This window comes from Neltuma alba, unplaced genomic scaffold, assembly GCF_004799145.2.
Source record: "Neltuma alba isolate B1F8T4 unplaced genomic scaffold, ASM479914v2 tig00011322_pilon, whole genome shotgun sequence".
In the NCBI taxonomy this organism is placed as follows: domain Eukaryota; kingdom Viridiplantae; phylum Streptophyta; class Magnoliopsida; order Fabales; family Fabaceae; genus Neltuma; species Neltuma alba.
In genome coordinates this window covers 475,133-492,548 of record NW_021636029.1, presented here as the reverse complement: position 1 = coordinate 492,548, position 17,416 = coordinate 475,133, and the positions used below count along the sequence as shown (strand labels likewise).

Here is a 17,416-nt window from a genome sequence, read left to right as displayed (position 1 = left end):
TCAAATCTCATCAGCATAAAAAACCTTAGCAGCAGGTAAGCCATGAACATACTAGCATAAGCACGGCTATCATTTACACTAAAAACTAACGATAAATTAAAATTTAAAGGAGCTTAATTAGCATCAATTTAAATTTGAAATGGTGTAAAAATTGCAAAGACAATTGTAAATGATTTTGAATAAGATTATGGTTATTCAGAAAAAAATAAAAAACAGTTCATTTCCTGCTTCGCACGGCAAAAGGGTTTTTTTGCTGCCACTCTATAGCTCCTTTTCTCTCTCTAACCAGAGGTCATTTTTCTTCCTCATAACAATTAATCTTATTATCCAAGAGAATGGACTCATTAAGGAACGACAGAAGCATCAGCCATGCAGTCAAGTAACCATGTGCACGCCACAACCAGCTACAGTTATCAAAGGCACATCAATTCGGAATAAATTTGCAGGATCATAATTTCAAATTTCACCAAACGGCCTCTGTAAAGGATGATCATGGCATGAGGATGAAAACGTCACACAATGTACACAAATATTAATGTTGGTTAAAACACCAACACCATAAGATGGTAGGCAGGGAAGAGAAACTTTTCAAAAGCCTCAAACTCGACCACTCATCGCTACTAATAATAAAACCGCATACATGATGATACACAGCCATACAGATTATCATATCTAAATATTGTGGGGCTAACAACCACACCACTGTAAGTAAAGGAGGAAACGAGAAAGCATTAAAGCATATCACTATATGTATCACTGGTAGTACATCATTTGTTGTGCAGCAACATTCTGGAACCCACCATCATATATCGCCTGGCTTCCTCCAAGTGCTGCCTGTTTAAGAGGATGCTGCCCTTGGGGATGCATCAGGGCATGGACACCACCCATCTTGCTCATTGCTAGCTGACGCTCATAGGCCAGAAGATCAGATGCAGAAAAACCAGGCAGAGGCGCAGTAGCAGGTGGGGGAAGAGGATTTGAAGCAGTTCCAGGAGGAGTGGGCTTGCTCCCCCAGGAGCACTGTACAGCATCAGAACAACAACGATCAGCGTCAGAATTGAACAGCTCAATGAAAAATATATTCAATTTCATTTTTACGAGTGATTAGGAGTAAAAACTAAAGTCTGCCAAACATTCCTCTTTTACTGACTTAATCCTCCCTTTTTCCTTCCCCGGCGGGTTGGTTTGCCTGTTAACTGGGGTTCAAGTGAGTTGGATCCAAAAGCCTATCAAGATACAAATAGGCTTCATAGCTCAAAAGCACTTACACAAATATTTACAAAGTACCTTCTAATATGATTCTCTAACTATCAGCAAGACTTTAGCCACCGCTCTTGTGGAATGGCACTAATCCTTGCCATCTTGTTTTTCGGAACATGACATGACCACAGTCAAAGCATTGCAATAGAAAAAATAACTAGGACAAATCAGAAAGCAAAGGGTCCCTACACCCTACAGGTGGATCGTTGAGGATTTTAACATCTTGACCGGCTTGATTCGCTTGGTAAGCAAGACAGTCGACACATGTATTGATTTCTCTAAATGGGTGATCAATGAAGACAATCCAATCCCAACTAGACTAATTTTCATTGGATCATCCTCTCAAGCAACAGAATAACCGATATCAACTCAAGTATCCAATTAATACCATGTATTTAAGCATTTTTAAAATGATTTAGACACACATGCCAGAGCCCACTAACAGACCTTATCACCTTACCAGTACACAACACAAGAAACCTAAATAACTACATGCCGATATCTGCTAACAGTTACTAAATGGGCTGTTAGTTGAATCCTGATTCACACAGTACAAGACCTACTTGGTCAATACCAAAACATTAAGCTTAGAAATCAACACAAAGAAAAGATCAATATAATGAAAAACAAAGTCAAATATGGTGGGAAGCAAGCTTCATGGTGAGCATGAACTTATCAATGAAGTTTATTCAAAAGAGAATGCTAATGATTCTGCTGGTGCATGGATTAGGAAAACACATCACAACTTCACAAGTAACGGAAACTATACAACGAGGGGTAGGACAACGGCTCCTAGATTTCCAGAGGTTAGGCTCTCCTGAGCTGGAAAATTCCCTACCATCCCTCTCATCCATCCTTACTTACACCGCCCCTAATTGAAATCATACTCTCTCACACTGCTCCCAGCCACCGGTCATAATTATATAGCCAGGATCCTCATTTGATGCCTGCAAGGCCTATTTCATGCAACCCTGTCCCACCCGATAAAAGTCCATAATGCATCCTTATTTTTTAGGGACCCAACGTTATTTTTTCCCGTATGCAGTGGCCCAACACTATAATCTGACAAAATATATAAAACCTTGTCCTTACTTGATAAAAGTCCCTAAAGCACCCTCATAGTGGCCCAACACTCTCTGACGAGGCAAAATAAATGCAAGCACCCCCATATTATCACTCTAATAGAGTACCCTTTGTCCAAGCTAATTTTTAAATCTAATCTAACTTACTGTCAGTATACCACTAACCATGCGCCCCTTGTCCACGGTTGGGGGAAAAATTTGAAACCAAACATAAGAAATAGCGTCAAAACTAACAATACCATGGACTACTACTACTTACCTTTACATTTTGTAAGGGCAGAATCAGTTAAAAGGGAATATATTTTTTATATTACCAAATTAGTGAACAAAGATGACAAGAATATAAATCACAAATAAGGAACATAATGTTATATAGCAACTGGAGACCATCTCAACAGATGAACAACACACCTTAATTTGTTTGCCCAAGAGGAAAGACTGGGTATTCCCCATCTGAATAGCCATTGCCGCTTCAGAATGAGTACTATACCTCACAAAACCAAACCCTTTATCACGCTGGACTCGGACCTCCTCTATCGCACCAGCCCCAAGATTGTGGAAGTGGCGATGGAGATCAAGCTGGGTTACCTGCACAATAACCAAAGCCCATGATGATTAAAATCGTAACTACAACCACCACAGAATTCAATGTACAGAAAACAACTTAACATGCCCTGTATGTTTGAAGTACAAGAACAAAAGATGAATCTGGAAGGTTAGCTATTCTCGTACTTCTGTCAATGGACTAGTTTAAAAAGGAAAACGATTCCAGAATATTCATTCAAGATCTCAAGTAAATGGTCATTATCTCATGTACAGTTCAGTGAGTTAAGTTCACTGAGTACCATAAATCTGGGCCGGGGCTAATGCCCAATACACTATACTAACACTTCCAAACTAGTAGCCATAAAGGAAAGATATTCCAACAGAAAAAGCAATAAACCAGTGACCACTAAAATATAAGTTTCAGCAACGCTTTGAAACATCACTTGTGTTGCCATCAGAAGCTACTAGACCATTCCCAGAATTGGGGATGGTCAACAACGTTTGCATTAAATCCAACATACAAATGATGAAAACAGATTCTTGCCTCTGGTGCAAGATTTCCCACATAGACGGTTGTATACTGAGGATTGTTCTCTGGGGCATCACTGTTATTCGTCTCCTTAACATCTTCTGCACCATGAGAGGAAAACATTTTAGGCAATCAATATAAAAATAGATTGGTCTATTGCCATTGCACTTTTCAAAGATAGAGTGTAATTTACTCACCAGATGAACCATTTGTTAGTTCGACCACACTTTTAGTGTCTGAACCTTGTTTGTCCTCACTAGAACCAGCACCTTTTGTTGCCCAATTACAGCGTATTTGTCTACTACCAAGCCACTTGCCTGACAGACAAAGTTTACATATCTTTACTCAGCCATCAAACAGAAGTGCAAGATGAGAATGAATATTTATCTGCCACAAAATTAACTGCATAAAAAGAGAGGTACTTCTAAAATAGTCTCAAAACAATTTTCCATCTGGAAACACTTGAATTAGTTTAGTTTTACCCATTTTGCAAACAACAAAAAAAATTTGAAACAACAAAATATTCTTGCAAAAAATTTCCCATCTTTGAAAAACAAGACCAATCAATACTTGATTGCCATCCAGTGAACAAGACCAGGTCAAAAACCAATTCAATCCATAAAAAAACGATCCTAGAAGTCGTTTGAGATGGAACATAATTTTGCTAAGTTGACAAAAAACGATGCAATAGAATATTGACCAAATACTAAAATGGCTCAGAAATACAAAATTGCAAAAGGTAAACAAGCATGAAGATGAATGGTGAATCTCTTACCAGTCAAATCATTAATAGCGCTTTGTGCGTCCTTTAAAAAAAAAAAAGGTAAACGGAAAAAGTTAAAGATTGTACAAAGAACATTCTTGTAATACATGAAACCTGAGGAAATAATTTTAATCAAAAACAAAAGAAAACAGGAATAAACCTGTTGGTTACGAAATGAAACAAATCCGAACCCTCTTGATCGTCCTGTTTTCTGATCCCACATAACCCTTGCATCTCTAAATGGACATAAAGATTATTAAAAAAATTAGAGTGATCCATGCTGAAACACCAGCTAAGTTATCCACTATAAAGTATGCCTTGCCCCAAGTATGGCATTTGGCTATATGAACGGTTTGTTTTGAATAGAGACTGATTCAATCTTGAGCAGAGAATCAATGGCATCTTTAGCAAGAATACATAAACAGATGTGAAGCTTACGAGCAACTGGGGTAAACAGAAAAGCATGCAAACAATGTAGCATCAGTAACCTCTGGACTAAGATCACCAACGAATACGTTGTAATGACCTGCAAAAGTAAAATTCACACATCATAAAATAATTAAGTTCCTAAAGGTTCATAGCGTATGAACAATATAAGTAAGAATATTGGTTATACAACTAACCTGATGTATCTTCCCTTTGCCCACTAGCATAGGCCCAGTTGACTTTGATAGGCTGACCAAACCTGTGAAGCAATTCAGGTTAACCTTTTCACCAGAGAAGAAATAATAAACAAGAGATGTGTAAAGAGAAAGGCTTACAGGTGCCTCCCATTAAGAGACAATATGGCAAGAGCAGCTGATCTACGGTCAAAATAGTGAATGAATCCATAAGATGACTGTACAATAGAAACACGACAATGTCAAATAAACACTTCGCTGGGACTTCAAGACAACAGATTAAACAAGAGAAACCATGTCAGATTTTTAAAACTTACTTTCTCCTTTCTAATAAGTTTACAACCTTCAACCGGGCCATTACTTGCAAAAAGTTCCTGAAGTAAGGACTCCGTTACCTGCGGATGAATATTCCCCACATACCTGCATTTTCTCACAGATGAAGAAGCTAGAATTGTAAAAAGAAAAAAAGAAAAGAAACAAAAGAAATTAGGGCACAAGTAATCAAGTTTAGTGGGAAAAAAGACTGCAGTAATTAAAGGAAACGTTTTGTTACAATCAAGTAGGTTTGAAGTAAAAGCATATACTCAAGAAATAAACAACAGCATTAAAATGCCCCCATCATTTAAAGTGGAGTAAATTAATATACAAATCAAGCAGCAAATACCTAAGATTTTTTGCACCATAATCATAAAGAGAAAAAACAAGATATTAAATAAAAAGGGGAAAAAAAAGTCAAGGCAAACACTCACACACTGCGGCAAGAACTTGCATCAAAACCAGGAGGCAGATTTCCACTTGGAATTGGTTCAATCTGCAAAATAAATAATTGAAAAAGAGAAAAAGGCGAACAATCAAGATAAAAACTTTGGTACTGTATCTACCAACACCATTGTGGGGGAAAAAAATCTAGTTGGGCAAATACAGAAAGACAAAGCAATAGAAGCTTAAAGTTTCTTTGCTAAGCCTGAAGTAAGTAGATGAAACCAGCAGGCTAATTCTCCCAGATTACAGGGGGTCATGCAAACTTAACTAAAGCAGCTGAAAATAGTATGAACAGAGAGTGATGCAGGGCCACTGACACATTGAAAACACTGGAAAATAACCACTACATGAATTCTTATTCGTTCTCCCAGAGAGGATACGCAAATTGGCACACATTTTTCAAATACAAAAGACCTACTATGACGGTGGCAAAGACCTGCTGTCGGCCAACCAGTTGAGGCGGCGCTTAATCATGCACCACAATGACACCGTGAGGCAGAGAAGTTTTAATCATACTTTGAAGTTGTATTTCCCACAATAACAAAAGCCAAAACAGAGATACCCAGTAATGAAAGCAAGAACACACACACAAAGAGCGGGAGAAAAATAGATACTTCAAAACCCAAATTCCAATAAGCAACAATTAGTCAGGTACCCAGCTTTATCAAACATCCCGCTGTTGGAACAAACGCGGGCAGCCCAAGTTAACCCTAAGTGCGACAAGCATCGACCCCAAAAAATTTAATCATCCAAAGACGAGAGAAAAAAGTATACGATCTAGGAAATGATCGAAATGGAGAAGAAATGAGAGGGAAGTGGGTCCAACCTGAGGAGCAGCTAAGAGGCCAGGGTGGTACAGAGACTGTTGTTGCATAAGAGCTTGTTGCATCAGAGCTTGCTGCTGGTGTTGCTTCAGCCTGGGATTCTGCATTTTCGGGGAGATTTTCCGAGAGGATCAATTGCCCGATTAGGGTTGGAGAAGGTCCCCAAGTTTGGCCCTCGAGTCAGACGAGAGGGATTGAAAGAGAGAGACCCTCAGAAAACCAGAGGAGACATCAATTCGGGCCTTCAGGAAAAAAGGCAAGAATCCCCTCGAGGGTGGAATCGTAAAATTCTAGAGAGTTTGGCCATTTCAACCGTTGGATCAGGTGCATGGCCCAGATTATGACACATGGGAAAGCTTTTTAAAATCCGTAACGTGACGTGTAAATGCATTGTCAGACTGTAATAAGCCAATAACAAAAGTTTTATTCTTCAAAGGTATCTAACCCAACTGTTTTCATATTTGTGATTTTTTAACTTCTTAAAATGTTTTTCAGTAGCTTTACTATTATAAAAAAAATTTCAGTAATTTTATTGTGCATCTTTTTAATATCATCTAGCAGCCTAAGTGAGGAAATTGTTGCTCAGAAAAATACTTGAAAAATAAGATTTCACTAAAATTATTTGAAGAGAGGTTTTTTCTCAACTTACTTATGAAAGCATCACGTGCTATAGATTTTTCTTGGCAACAAATAAAATAAAACATGAAAATCTAACTTGCTTTCACCTATAAATTTCTCTTCTTCGGCGCCAACCATGATTAATCAAACCGAAACCCTCTCCTTTTTCAACCTTGCCGCCATCAATTACGCAGGTTCAAAAGAAGATAAAAAAGGTGTTTGGATATTCATAAATGTTTTTTAAAAACACTTTTCTGTAAATTAAAATAAATTTCTTCACATATTTACTTTTAATCACTTTTAAAATTATTGTCTTTATCCAAACACTCAAAATAAAAAAAAACCATGATGAAGAATACAAACGAGGGAGCGAACAAGCACTATAATCTAATGAGCCTTTTTTTTTTTTTAGTCTAAGGAGATAAATAGAGTCACATCTTCATTAAACTTAAAAATCAATCACAAACCAGAACGAGACTGTTTGGATGGAATTAAAATTATAATTTTAAAAATATTTTTATAATATACAAAATAAATATACGGAAGAATTTATTTTGAACACTTTGCTACAGTACCCAAAACACTCACAAATTGCTGTAAAAAAATTTGTAGGGATTGTACGAACTAAACATTTCTGCGAGTTCAAAGGAAGATGGCGGTGATGGCATTGTTGGAGAAATAGGGAAAAGATGACGATGATCGAAATCGGTATGGGTAGCTATGGAAAACTACTGAGCCGATGAGATGATGAAGTACATTGGTCTGAACCCAAAAAACAAAAAAAATTCAGGAAATCAACCTTTTTTTTTTTGGGCCGAACCTCAATATGATGGAAAGAAAGAGTCTTTCTTTACAACCTAAAATGGTGAATACCTTCTTGGGCAATCTTCCGGACCGGCCTGAGGCGGGCATGGATCTGGACACTAAACCACCAGACCCAGAAGCCCAGTTGGAAGCAACGGAATTGTATAAGGAGGAGGGGCTTGTCCGGCAAGGAGAAGAAGGGGCCAGTGAGGAATGCGATACTGATCTCAGTAACGCATAAGTGGTTGTAGGTCCGTCCTCAATTTACCATTATTTAATGATTCTAGTCTGGAATGCAAGAGGAGCAGCCGGTAAGAATTTCGGAAGTGCTCTAAAAGAATTAATGAGAAGATTTGAGCCTCAAGTTGTTGTTTTAGTGGAAACTCGGTGCAGTGGGTCTAAAGCTCAGGAAGTTATTCAACGGATGGGTTTCAAGAACCAACTGATTGAAGAAGCTAGGGGTATGACAGGAGGAATATGGATTCTGTGGAATGATGACAACTTAAAAATCAGGAAGATTGAGAGTAATAAGCAGTATATTCACTGTGAAGTCAACGAACTAAGGAAGGAAAGCTGGTACTTCACTGCAATATACGCTAGTCCACGGGAATTGGAGAGAAGGGAGCTATGGGAAAGGTTGCAGGAGATAGCCAAAAACATGAAGGTGCCTTGGCTTCTAGCAGGGGACTTCAATGATATAAAGGAAGCAGAAGAACAAAGGGGAGGGAAGCTAGTGAATGAGAAAAAATGTAAAAAATTCAGAAATTACATAGAGCGCTGCAATCTTATTGACTTAGGCTCTGAGGGTCCAAAGTACACTTGGAAAGGACCTGTGATAAACCATGCTTGTAGAATGTATAAAAGGCTTGATCGTGGACTTTGTAATGTGGCGTGGAGAATGAAATTCTGTGAAGCAGTGGTGAGAGTAGGACCGAGGACTCAATCTGATCACCACCCCCTATGTAGCCACCTGGAAACAGAAAGAGGAAACAAGGAGAAGAGACCTTTCAGGTTCGAAGCAGCCTGGCTAAGACACAAGGATTTCAAAAGCTTTCTAGTGGATCAGTGGTTTGGGCAAAGCGAAATTGGAATGAAGTTAAAACGGTTGGAGGAAAAGCTTCAAGACTGGAATAGAAATGTGTTTGGTCATATAAAGAAAAAGAAAAATGAGTTATTGAGAAGGCTGGCTGGAATTCAAAGAGCTCTGCAAAACCGCAAGGATAGAAGACTTGAGGAGCTAGAGGAGGCATTGAACACGGAACTAAATGAGATTCTACAGCAGGAAGAGTTGTTTTGGTTTCAGAAAGCAAGAACAAAATGGTTGAATGATGGAGATAGAAACACAAAGTACTATCATACCAAGACTACCATTCGGAGAAGAAGGAACAGGGTCACCACCTTAAAGAATGATGATAGCAATTGGGTTGAAGGGAAGGAAGAAGTGGGAGCCTTGGTAAATGATTATTACCAGAAGCTATTCAAAGAGGAGGAGACTGATAGAGGATGGGTTACTACTCAGCATTCATGGCCAAGTATTGAGAAAGAGGAATGGAACAGGATAAACGCTGATATAACAAGAGAGGAGGTGAAGAGCTCCATGTTTTCCATCGGGAGCCTCAAAGCGCCTGGTGAGGATGGATTTCCAGCAGCTTTCTTCCAGAAAAATTGGGAAATAGTGGGAGAGGATATATACCAAGCTGTTAAACAAATGTGGAGTAGACCAGAGACCATAAAGGAGGTGAATCGAACCTTAATCACACTTATACCCAAAGTAGACAGCCCGGAAAAAGTAAGTCAATTTCGTCCAATATCCTTGTGTAATGTGGTGTACAAATGCTTCTCTAAGCTGATTGTGTCGAGACTGAAAAATATCATGAAGGATTTGATTTCCCCATTTCAAGTGAGCTTTGTACCTGGAAGGAACATACATGATAATGTCATTATAGTTAATGAAATGGTCCACTCTATGAGAAAGAAAAGGGGCAAGAAGGGCTTCATGGCAATCAAGATTGACTTGGAAAAAGCTTATGATAGAATTAGCTGGAGTTATATGGAGAAGATCCTGAAAGAACTAAAGTGTCCCGATCATATGATAGAAAGATTTTTGGGATGCATGGATACTACGTCTACACAAATTATATGGCATGGTGAGAAACTTCAAGACTTCAAAGCAACCCGGGGACTAAGGCAAGGTGATCCCATTTCCCCATACCTTTTTGTGCTCGGCATGGAAAAACTGACTCATCTAATTCAAGATAAAGTGAGAGAGAGAAAATGGAGAGGAGTGAGAGCTGGAAGGAGAGGACCTACTATCTCCCACATGATGTTCGCGGATGACCTCGTGCTTTTTGCAGAGGCAAACACTAACCATATAGATGTCATTTTAGATGTTTTGCAGGTATTTGGAGCAGTTTCTGGACACAGAATAAGCCAGGAGAAATCACATATATATTTCTCACCTAATGTCATTCAACGGGTGCGAAATGAGATATGTGCCAGAAGTGGATTTAAACAAGTAGATGAGCTCGATAGATATCTAGGGGCAAATATCTCCTACCCAAGGCAACGCAAAAGTAAGTTTGAAGCGGTGGTTGAGAAAGTTAGAAAGAGGCTGAATGGATGGAAGGCTGAGAGCCTCTCACTGGCCGGAAGATCAACCTTGGTCAAAGCTGTCACGGGTTCAATGGCATTATATCCTATGCAGCATGACAGAGTCCCAACTGGAGTGGTGGAGGAGATAGAGAAAGCTCAAAGGAAGTTCATATGGGGAGAACAAGGAAACAACAGGAAATGGCATGCCGTGGGATGGAAAACTCTTTGCAAACCAAAGAACGAAGGAGGCTTGGGGCTTAGATCACTAAGCAAAATGAATGATGCGTTCTTATTGAAGCTAATCTGGAGGATGCACTCTGAACCAAATAATCTTTGGGTCCAAGTGCTCAAGGGAAAATATGGAAGAGACCGGGTAGATCAGCAAATCCCGGATGCCAAAAGTAGTGACTCGAGACTGTGGAAGGAATTGACTAAAATGTGGCCACTCTTTGAGGAAAATATGTATAAAGAGATTGGAAATGGGAAGGACACAAGAGTATGGATAGATAGATGGATTCAGCAAGAAGGCGCTCTTATTAACTATGTCACAAACCCAACCCAGATAAGTAGAGAGATGCGAGTAGAGCACTTAGTAGGGGAGAATGGACAATGGAAGCTGTCAGAATTGGAGGTGTGGATACCAACCAGTGTGATTGAAAAGATTTCTAGCATGCTGCCGCCACAAGACAATAGAGCCGGTGACAAGTTAAAGTGGAAGATATCAGGGAAAGGCAACTTCACCATTGCCAGTACCTACAACAACTTAGTTGGAGTGAATGAACATGTCAGTGATGACTTATGGAGACAAATATGGAAGTTAAGGACCCCAGAACGTATACGAACCTTCATGTGGATTGTCGCGCACAAAAGGCTGCCAACAAAAGCTCAAACAAGCAGATGGGATACGAGCAATGGAGAATGTAGCATATGCAGTGCAGCAATAGAGGATATGTCCCATGCACTTAGAGAGTGTCCTTATGCTAAAGCAATCTGGAAAGGAGTAGTACCCCGAAATAAGTGGTCAAGATTCTTTAATGAGGAGTGGAAAGAATGGCTCAATAATAACCTCATGGTGAATGGAACCCTCAATAAAGACAATGGATGGAAGGAATGTTTTGCGACAGGATGCTGGCTAATTTGGAGGTGGAGAAACAAATTTGTGCATGAAACCGACTTCAGTATCCCAAATAATGCTGCTGAAGTGATAATCAGATATGCAGAAAGCTATAAGGAGGTGAGGAACAACGAGTTCTTCAGAGAGCTCAGAGCAGAAACAATCCTAATTGCTTGGCAGAAGCCTAAGATAGGATGGTGTAAGCTAAACACAGATGGAAGATGGCATGGAAGCAGCTCCGCAGGATGTGGAGGCTTGATCAGAGGAGATTGCGGCGAATGGATCAGGGGATTTAATATGAGAATACAGTGTAAGGATGCGAGGGAGGCAGAGGTATGGGGACTGTATGAAGGGCTACGTTTGGGATGGGACTTGGGCTTGAGGAAGATAGAAGTGGAATGTGATGCACTCCAAGTAGTTCAGGATATCAAGAATGGAAACCCCATCAGCAGCAGGAGAGACTTAGCAAGGATGATCAAAGAAATCCTGCAGAGAGACTGGAATATTCAACTCTCTCACATCTATAGAGAGGGGAACAGAAGCGCAGACAAAATGACTTCAATGTGCAATGGGAGAATCAACGAGAAAGTGATCTGGACGAGTCCACCTAAAGAGATGCAGGAAGTCCTTGAGGCTGACCTTGTTGGTATAGAAATTAGGAGAACGATTTATATTTGAATTTTTTGTTGGGCTTCGGCCCCTTCCTTTACCAAAAAATAAAAAAAATAAAATGGTGAATACCAGTCAAAGGATGTTTAGGCTTTCCTCTCATTTTACTTTTTCCAAACGTCGTGGAATTTTAATACTCCTCCGGTCCTTATTATAAGACCCAATTTGACTTTTTATTTGGTCCTAATTATAAGACCCAATCCATTTTCTCTTTTATATTTATGTATTTTTTTCCAAGATAATCCTTTAATAATGATAGTTTTAGTCAATATACTTAATTAGTAAGGATATTTTAGGAATAACAACACTTATTTATTATAAATAACCAACTTAACTTACTTCCTTAATCTCCTCAAATAAGTCAATTGGGTCTTATAATTAGGACCGGAGGAGTAATTTTTTTTGGCCACAACTGAGTTCTCTTGTCTTCTAAAACGCAACTCATGCTTGCTGTCGGAGAAAAAACATTTCGTCTAGAGAAAATGATTCTGGACCAAAACAAGTGAATTCAGATATTTTTTGAGCTGATGAATCATGTAAAGGAGAAAGAAGGCGAGCCGGTTGTGATAGTGATTAGGGAGAGGTGATGATTGTAAAATTAGAATACGAAGCAGATGCAGGGCAGATTCAGTCCATGATCACTGGAATCATGCAAGAAGATTATATTCCAAGGTTGAAGAAAGAGACAACCAAAACAAGGATTGGAGAGCCTATGCTAAATTGATGAACCTGCAAACCAAGTACACATGCTGTTTTTAATGCAATTCGATTGGCTCGATGTGATGATGAAGAAGGAAAGTCTGCATCTGAAGGTCATCTTCACCAAAGACTGTTTGCAAGGATGAACAAGAGAAGCCGAGGCTTTAGTTGCAACATGAGTTCGCCTTGATTACAAGATTGCAGATCCAATCAAAGGTAAAGGTATCATATCGGAAATCTTAGAATAAACCTTAGATGCCCTGACAGAGCAAATAAACAATTTTCTTTGGCACTACTGCATAATATATTGAAGAATAACAAGTACAAATATTCTGTATTTACGTATGAAAACTTGGGGGGAAATTACAAGTAAAACACCTAAAATATCAGTGAGTTGTCGATCCTTGAAACAAAGGGTCGTATTATGATTTCTTTTGTTTCTATCCTATCAACCAAAAGTGATGAGATAAAAGCACTATAAGTTAAGGTCAAAAGGTTCGCAAGATTGTTCTTCAGGGTGGCCTCCAGATCTGCCTCCTTCATGCTGAGGGTTCATATGATATGGTCCTCTTGCAACGACCCTGCAAAATTAATCAACTTTAATTAATCCACCATTGACTCAGAAAACCTTATATTAATAAGAGGACAAATCCAACACTCAGACTGATAAAATTTCACTTTGAATTCTAAAGTAAATCGATCAAAACATATGAACAATGAAAAGTTGAGTTTCCGTAGAATCACTTCAATTCTTAAATTGTCATTTGGATGTCCAGTAGAAACATGTAAGAATTAATTTTCCTTTCAACGAGACTTCACATAAATTGATCTTTTGCATCAACTTGCCCACGTATTATGTTCTAATCAGAGATCTATCAAGACAATATAGAAATGGAATTCGCAGTGAACATTCAACAAGATCCACAAGAACATGAAATTTGTCCTTACCTTTCTTTTCTTTTCTCCAGAAATTTTAAAAGCGAAGCTCTCCTCGGATACCTCATATCTGTTAGACAAAAGTAGAAACCCAGAATCAGTAACGAACTTCCTAATGATTGCAACAAATTTTCCATCAAGAGACCTTTATTCGGATCATCAGGGGACAGCTAAATACCTGAACCAGAAGCGAGAGAGCCTGGACGAGAAACTTCTTTGGATGTGCTTGTTTGAGGCACCTTAACCTCGTTGATATTTTCAAGAGCTGCAGAAACACCTGGGGTGTTTTTGCTGATCCCAGAATTATCACAGCTTAACTTGGTGGCTAGCTCCATGATCTCCGTCGCCTTCTCTGGCGGAAAATCGTCAAATGCCAATACCTTACCGGAGTAAAATATTGCCATTTGGGGAGTTTTAGGCTCTGCCTTGGTCTGTGACCTATTATAATCAGATAGAAAAAGTACTCTTAGGATTAGGAACTTGAACTGACTAAAAGGATTTCACCGGTACTCTCATGTAACGAATACGTGCAGAATACAAATGGCAGCGCACCTAATAACAGACTGGTTTTCTGCAAGCTGGGGAAGAAAATCTATAGCTGAAGGACTTTGTTTCGACGCATCATCAGATTTTTCCAGGGATGTTAACAAGTCCAGCGTAGTAGTTGGATTCCCTGAACCAAACAAATTAACAAGAACTCAGTCAGGATTCAGGAATACTCACCATTCTTTTTTTAAAAAAAAAAAAACCGAACACTTGGTGGACAGGCCAAGGCACAGATTAACATGAAACAAAATCAAATACCGGAAAGGAGAGATGAAAGAAAACACTAAAGCTACCTTTGGGTTCAACTTTCCCGCACATTCCAAGGCTCATAGCACCAGAACTACGCTTCTCCTTCAGGAACTGGCTTATGAGATTGCAAGTCTGGGAGAAATTGGACCTCTCGGCCGGCTTGCCGACCCTCCGGCCATCCATCACCGTATCAGAAAAAGTCGACATTCTTATCAAAACCCACAAAAATTCTCAAGACAGGATGAAAGAGCTTTGACAATCGTTGACGACAATAGAGATAACCAGTAATGGCAATGATGCTTGAAGATGAAAGAAGCTTTAATTTATGGTTGAATAGTGCGAGAGGAAGAGGAGGGGAAGAACATATATAAGAGGCGGGCGGTTTCCTGAGCACGTTCTTTGAACCTGGGTTAGTCCACGGAGCAGGCCATGTGGTCTTTATCATTGAGTTTAAAATTGCGGATTTATTTATTTATTATACTATTTTATTTGTTCTGGAGGGATTCCATAAAGCACGTGATTTTTATGGTATTTGAAGTTTCAGATTGGGTGACAGTGGGCCGAGGGTGATGGCGGAGATGGACAGGTGGCGATGGCCGAAGTCCAACTAAGAGGAGTGAAAAGCAAATTAAATTAGGAAATGCACCACGCGGGATTTCAATGGAGGGGACAAATTAATGGCCCTGTATGTTCATAGTATTTACAATACTGTCCTACGCGTTTTTGTTATGACTTTTTTTTTGAAATACTACCTCCTCTCTACAAGATTTTATTTAACTTTTATTTTGATCTTAAATATAAGATTCTAATTTATTTTATTTTTTATATTTATCTTTTTTTTCAGACAGTCCTTATAATAATAGTAGTTCTAGTCAATACATTTAATTAGTAAATATATTTTAGAAAAGACAATACCTATTTATTAGAAATAACTAACTCAACTAATTTTTTTAATTTACTCAAATTAATTAATTAACTCTTATATTAAAAAAATTTTGTAACGAAGAGTGTATTATTAACAGAATAATATGTACGAAGTTAGCCCCTTAAAGGGAGGAAAAGTTTAACAACAACAAAAAAAAGCTTAATCTGTTGTTTCTGAAGTCCTGCATAAAGAGTTGGCAATACAGGTTAATCCGCAAATCTACAGGTTGAACCTATATGGATTGGGTTTGAAAGTGTTGTTTGAAAACAGGTTGGCAGTTATTTACCTCTTTTTTAAATTTTTTATCTTTTAATATCTTTTCTTATTCAATATCCAAAAAAAAAATGAGATCTTTGTTTTTTCTTAAAACATTTGATTGAAAGAACTAAATAAATTATGTAAGATTTTTTAAGAAAATTCTTAGATAGAATATTATATATAATGATATAATTATAATAATTTAAAAAAAACACGAGTCAATTAGTTACTTGGGAGGCTAGCCCATGACAAGTTGTGGGTCTAGCGATGTAGGTTAAAAAAATTCGTTTATTGGCTAACCCGCCATTTTTTGCGAGTTGGGAGGTTAAACCGTGAGTCCAACCTATATTACAAGTTCTACTCACGTATATACTCTTGTCATTGCAAGAACTTCATTCATAACAAAATATTGAGATTTATTACTTGCTCTGATTATACAGTGATAAAATTAATCTTCTTATATTTTTCAGGTAAAAATATATTCTTGTCTTTTGGAAAAAAATTAATTTGAAAACATTGATTGAGTTATAAATAATAATTTTTTCCACTTTTATTTTGGCTGTGAATACTTCAAATGTTATTAAAATTATGAGGACTTTTTTTATTCTTTAAAAACTTCGATGTTCATTGATTTTCCCTGTCATCTTTCCTTCTCTTTCGTAGGCTTTTAGCTCATTGATTCGTCCGAACGGAGTTCTTATTGTTAATGGGGAGTCGTTTTGGGTTAATGGAGTTCTGTTTTCATTTTTTCCCCCCTTTGATTTCATCTTCATTTTCAAATAATATAGCTCCATTTGGCATTACATTTCAAATTACTTATAAATACGTTTTGTGTAAATCAAAACAAAATGTTTCTCATATATTTATCTCATATTTTATAAATAATAATTGAAAAACTATTTATAAGTCACTCTAAACAGCTCCATAAACTTGTGGTTGGGCAGTTAGGCTTGATAGGGGGAAAAGTAAAAAGAGAATATAGAGATTAATTTGGGAGTGTTTAGATGAAAACCAAATCATAATTTCAAAAGTGATTTTACGGTTTACAAGATAAATATATGGAGGAGTTTATTTCGATTTGTGAAAAAGTGCTTCTGAGAAGTATTTTTCAGGATATCCAAACACCCCTTGATTAAGGAATCCAACTTTGAAACGCGGGAATGTTGAAGTAAGAGGGTACAAAATCAATTTTGACTCAAAAGAAGAAAGGTCGAAATCAATTTTGTGGGGGGAAAACCAGTTTTCATATAAATTTTCTCGATTTTAATTCAAATTGGACAAATGACTTGTTATTAAGAATTCTATAAATTTAGTTTTTAATTTAATAAGATCTATTTAAAAATTTGTATTTGGAGGAATATGAATGAAATAGCAAGAAGAGGTGAAAATCATTAACCGCCAAGGTAAAATGTCAAAGTGGGGAGTATTAAATTTTTGCAATAGAAAGCTGTCAATAGAGTTCCTTATTGAAATAGGCATCTTGCATGTAGAGTTGATGTTAGTAACTTCGACTAGGAGACTCGAAAGTTTTGCGATAGAAAACAGTTAATAGATCTATTTGAAATAGTTTATAAGTAATTTTTTAATTATAATTTACGAAATACGAGATTAGTATGTGAA

At 37.8% G+C, this 17,416-nt stretch overlaps 2 protein-coding genes across 3 annotated transcripts; both read right to left on the bottom strand.

The window, feature by feature from the left end:
• Positions 1-439: 439 nt before the first annotated feature.
• On the bottom strand, positions 440-6,628 carry LOC114711906 (oligouridylate-binding protein 1B-like). 2 transcript variants are annotated; one of them, XM_028896332.1, is made up of 12 exons: positions 6,389-6,628; positions 5,550-5,611; positions 5,118-5,220; positions 4,942-5,018; positions 4,804-4,865; positions 4,619-4,706; positions 4,341-4,416; positions 4,193-4,223; positions 3,615-3,734; positions 3,433-3,518; positions 2,754-2,930; positions 440-1,020 (listed from the first exon to the last, which is right to left on the bottom strand). In XM_028896332.1, exons 1-12 carry the CDS (start codon positions 6,491-6,493, stop codon positions 754-756), a joined length of 1,254 nt encoding a protein of 417 aa, XP_028752165.1. In that variant the 5' UTR covers positions 6,494-6,628; the 3' UTR covers positions 440-753. The 2 variants fall into 2 exon arrangements, with proteins under 2 accessions (XP_028752165.1, XP_028752166.1); XM_028896333.1 differs by having other exon boundaries at positions 5,118-5,245; positions 6,389-6,523.
• A 6,193-nt stretch (positions 6,629-12,821) lies between these two features.
• Positions 12,822-14,988, bottom strand: LOC114711907 (protein TIFY 10A-like). Its single transcript, XM_028896334.1, has 5 exons — positions 14,658-14,988; positions 14,371-14,491; positions 13,997-14,256; positions 13,831-13,888; positions 12,822-13,463 (listed from the first exon to the last, which is right to left on the bottom strand). Exons 1-5 carry the CDS (start codon positions 14,818-14,820, stop codon positions 13,358-13,360), a joined length of 708 nt encoding a protein of 235 aa, XP_028752167.1. The 5' UTR covers positions 14,821-14,988; the 3' UTR covers positions 12,822-13,357.
• Positions 14,989-17,416: the final 2,428 nt, after the last annotated feature.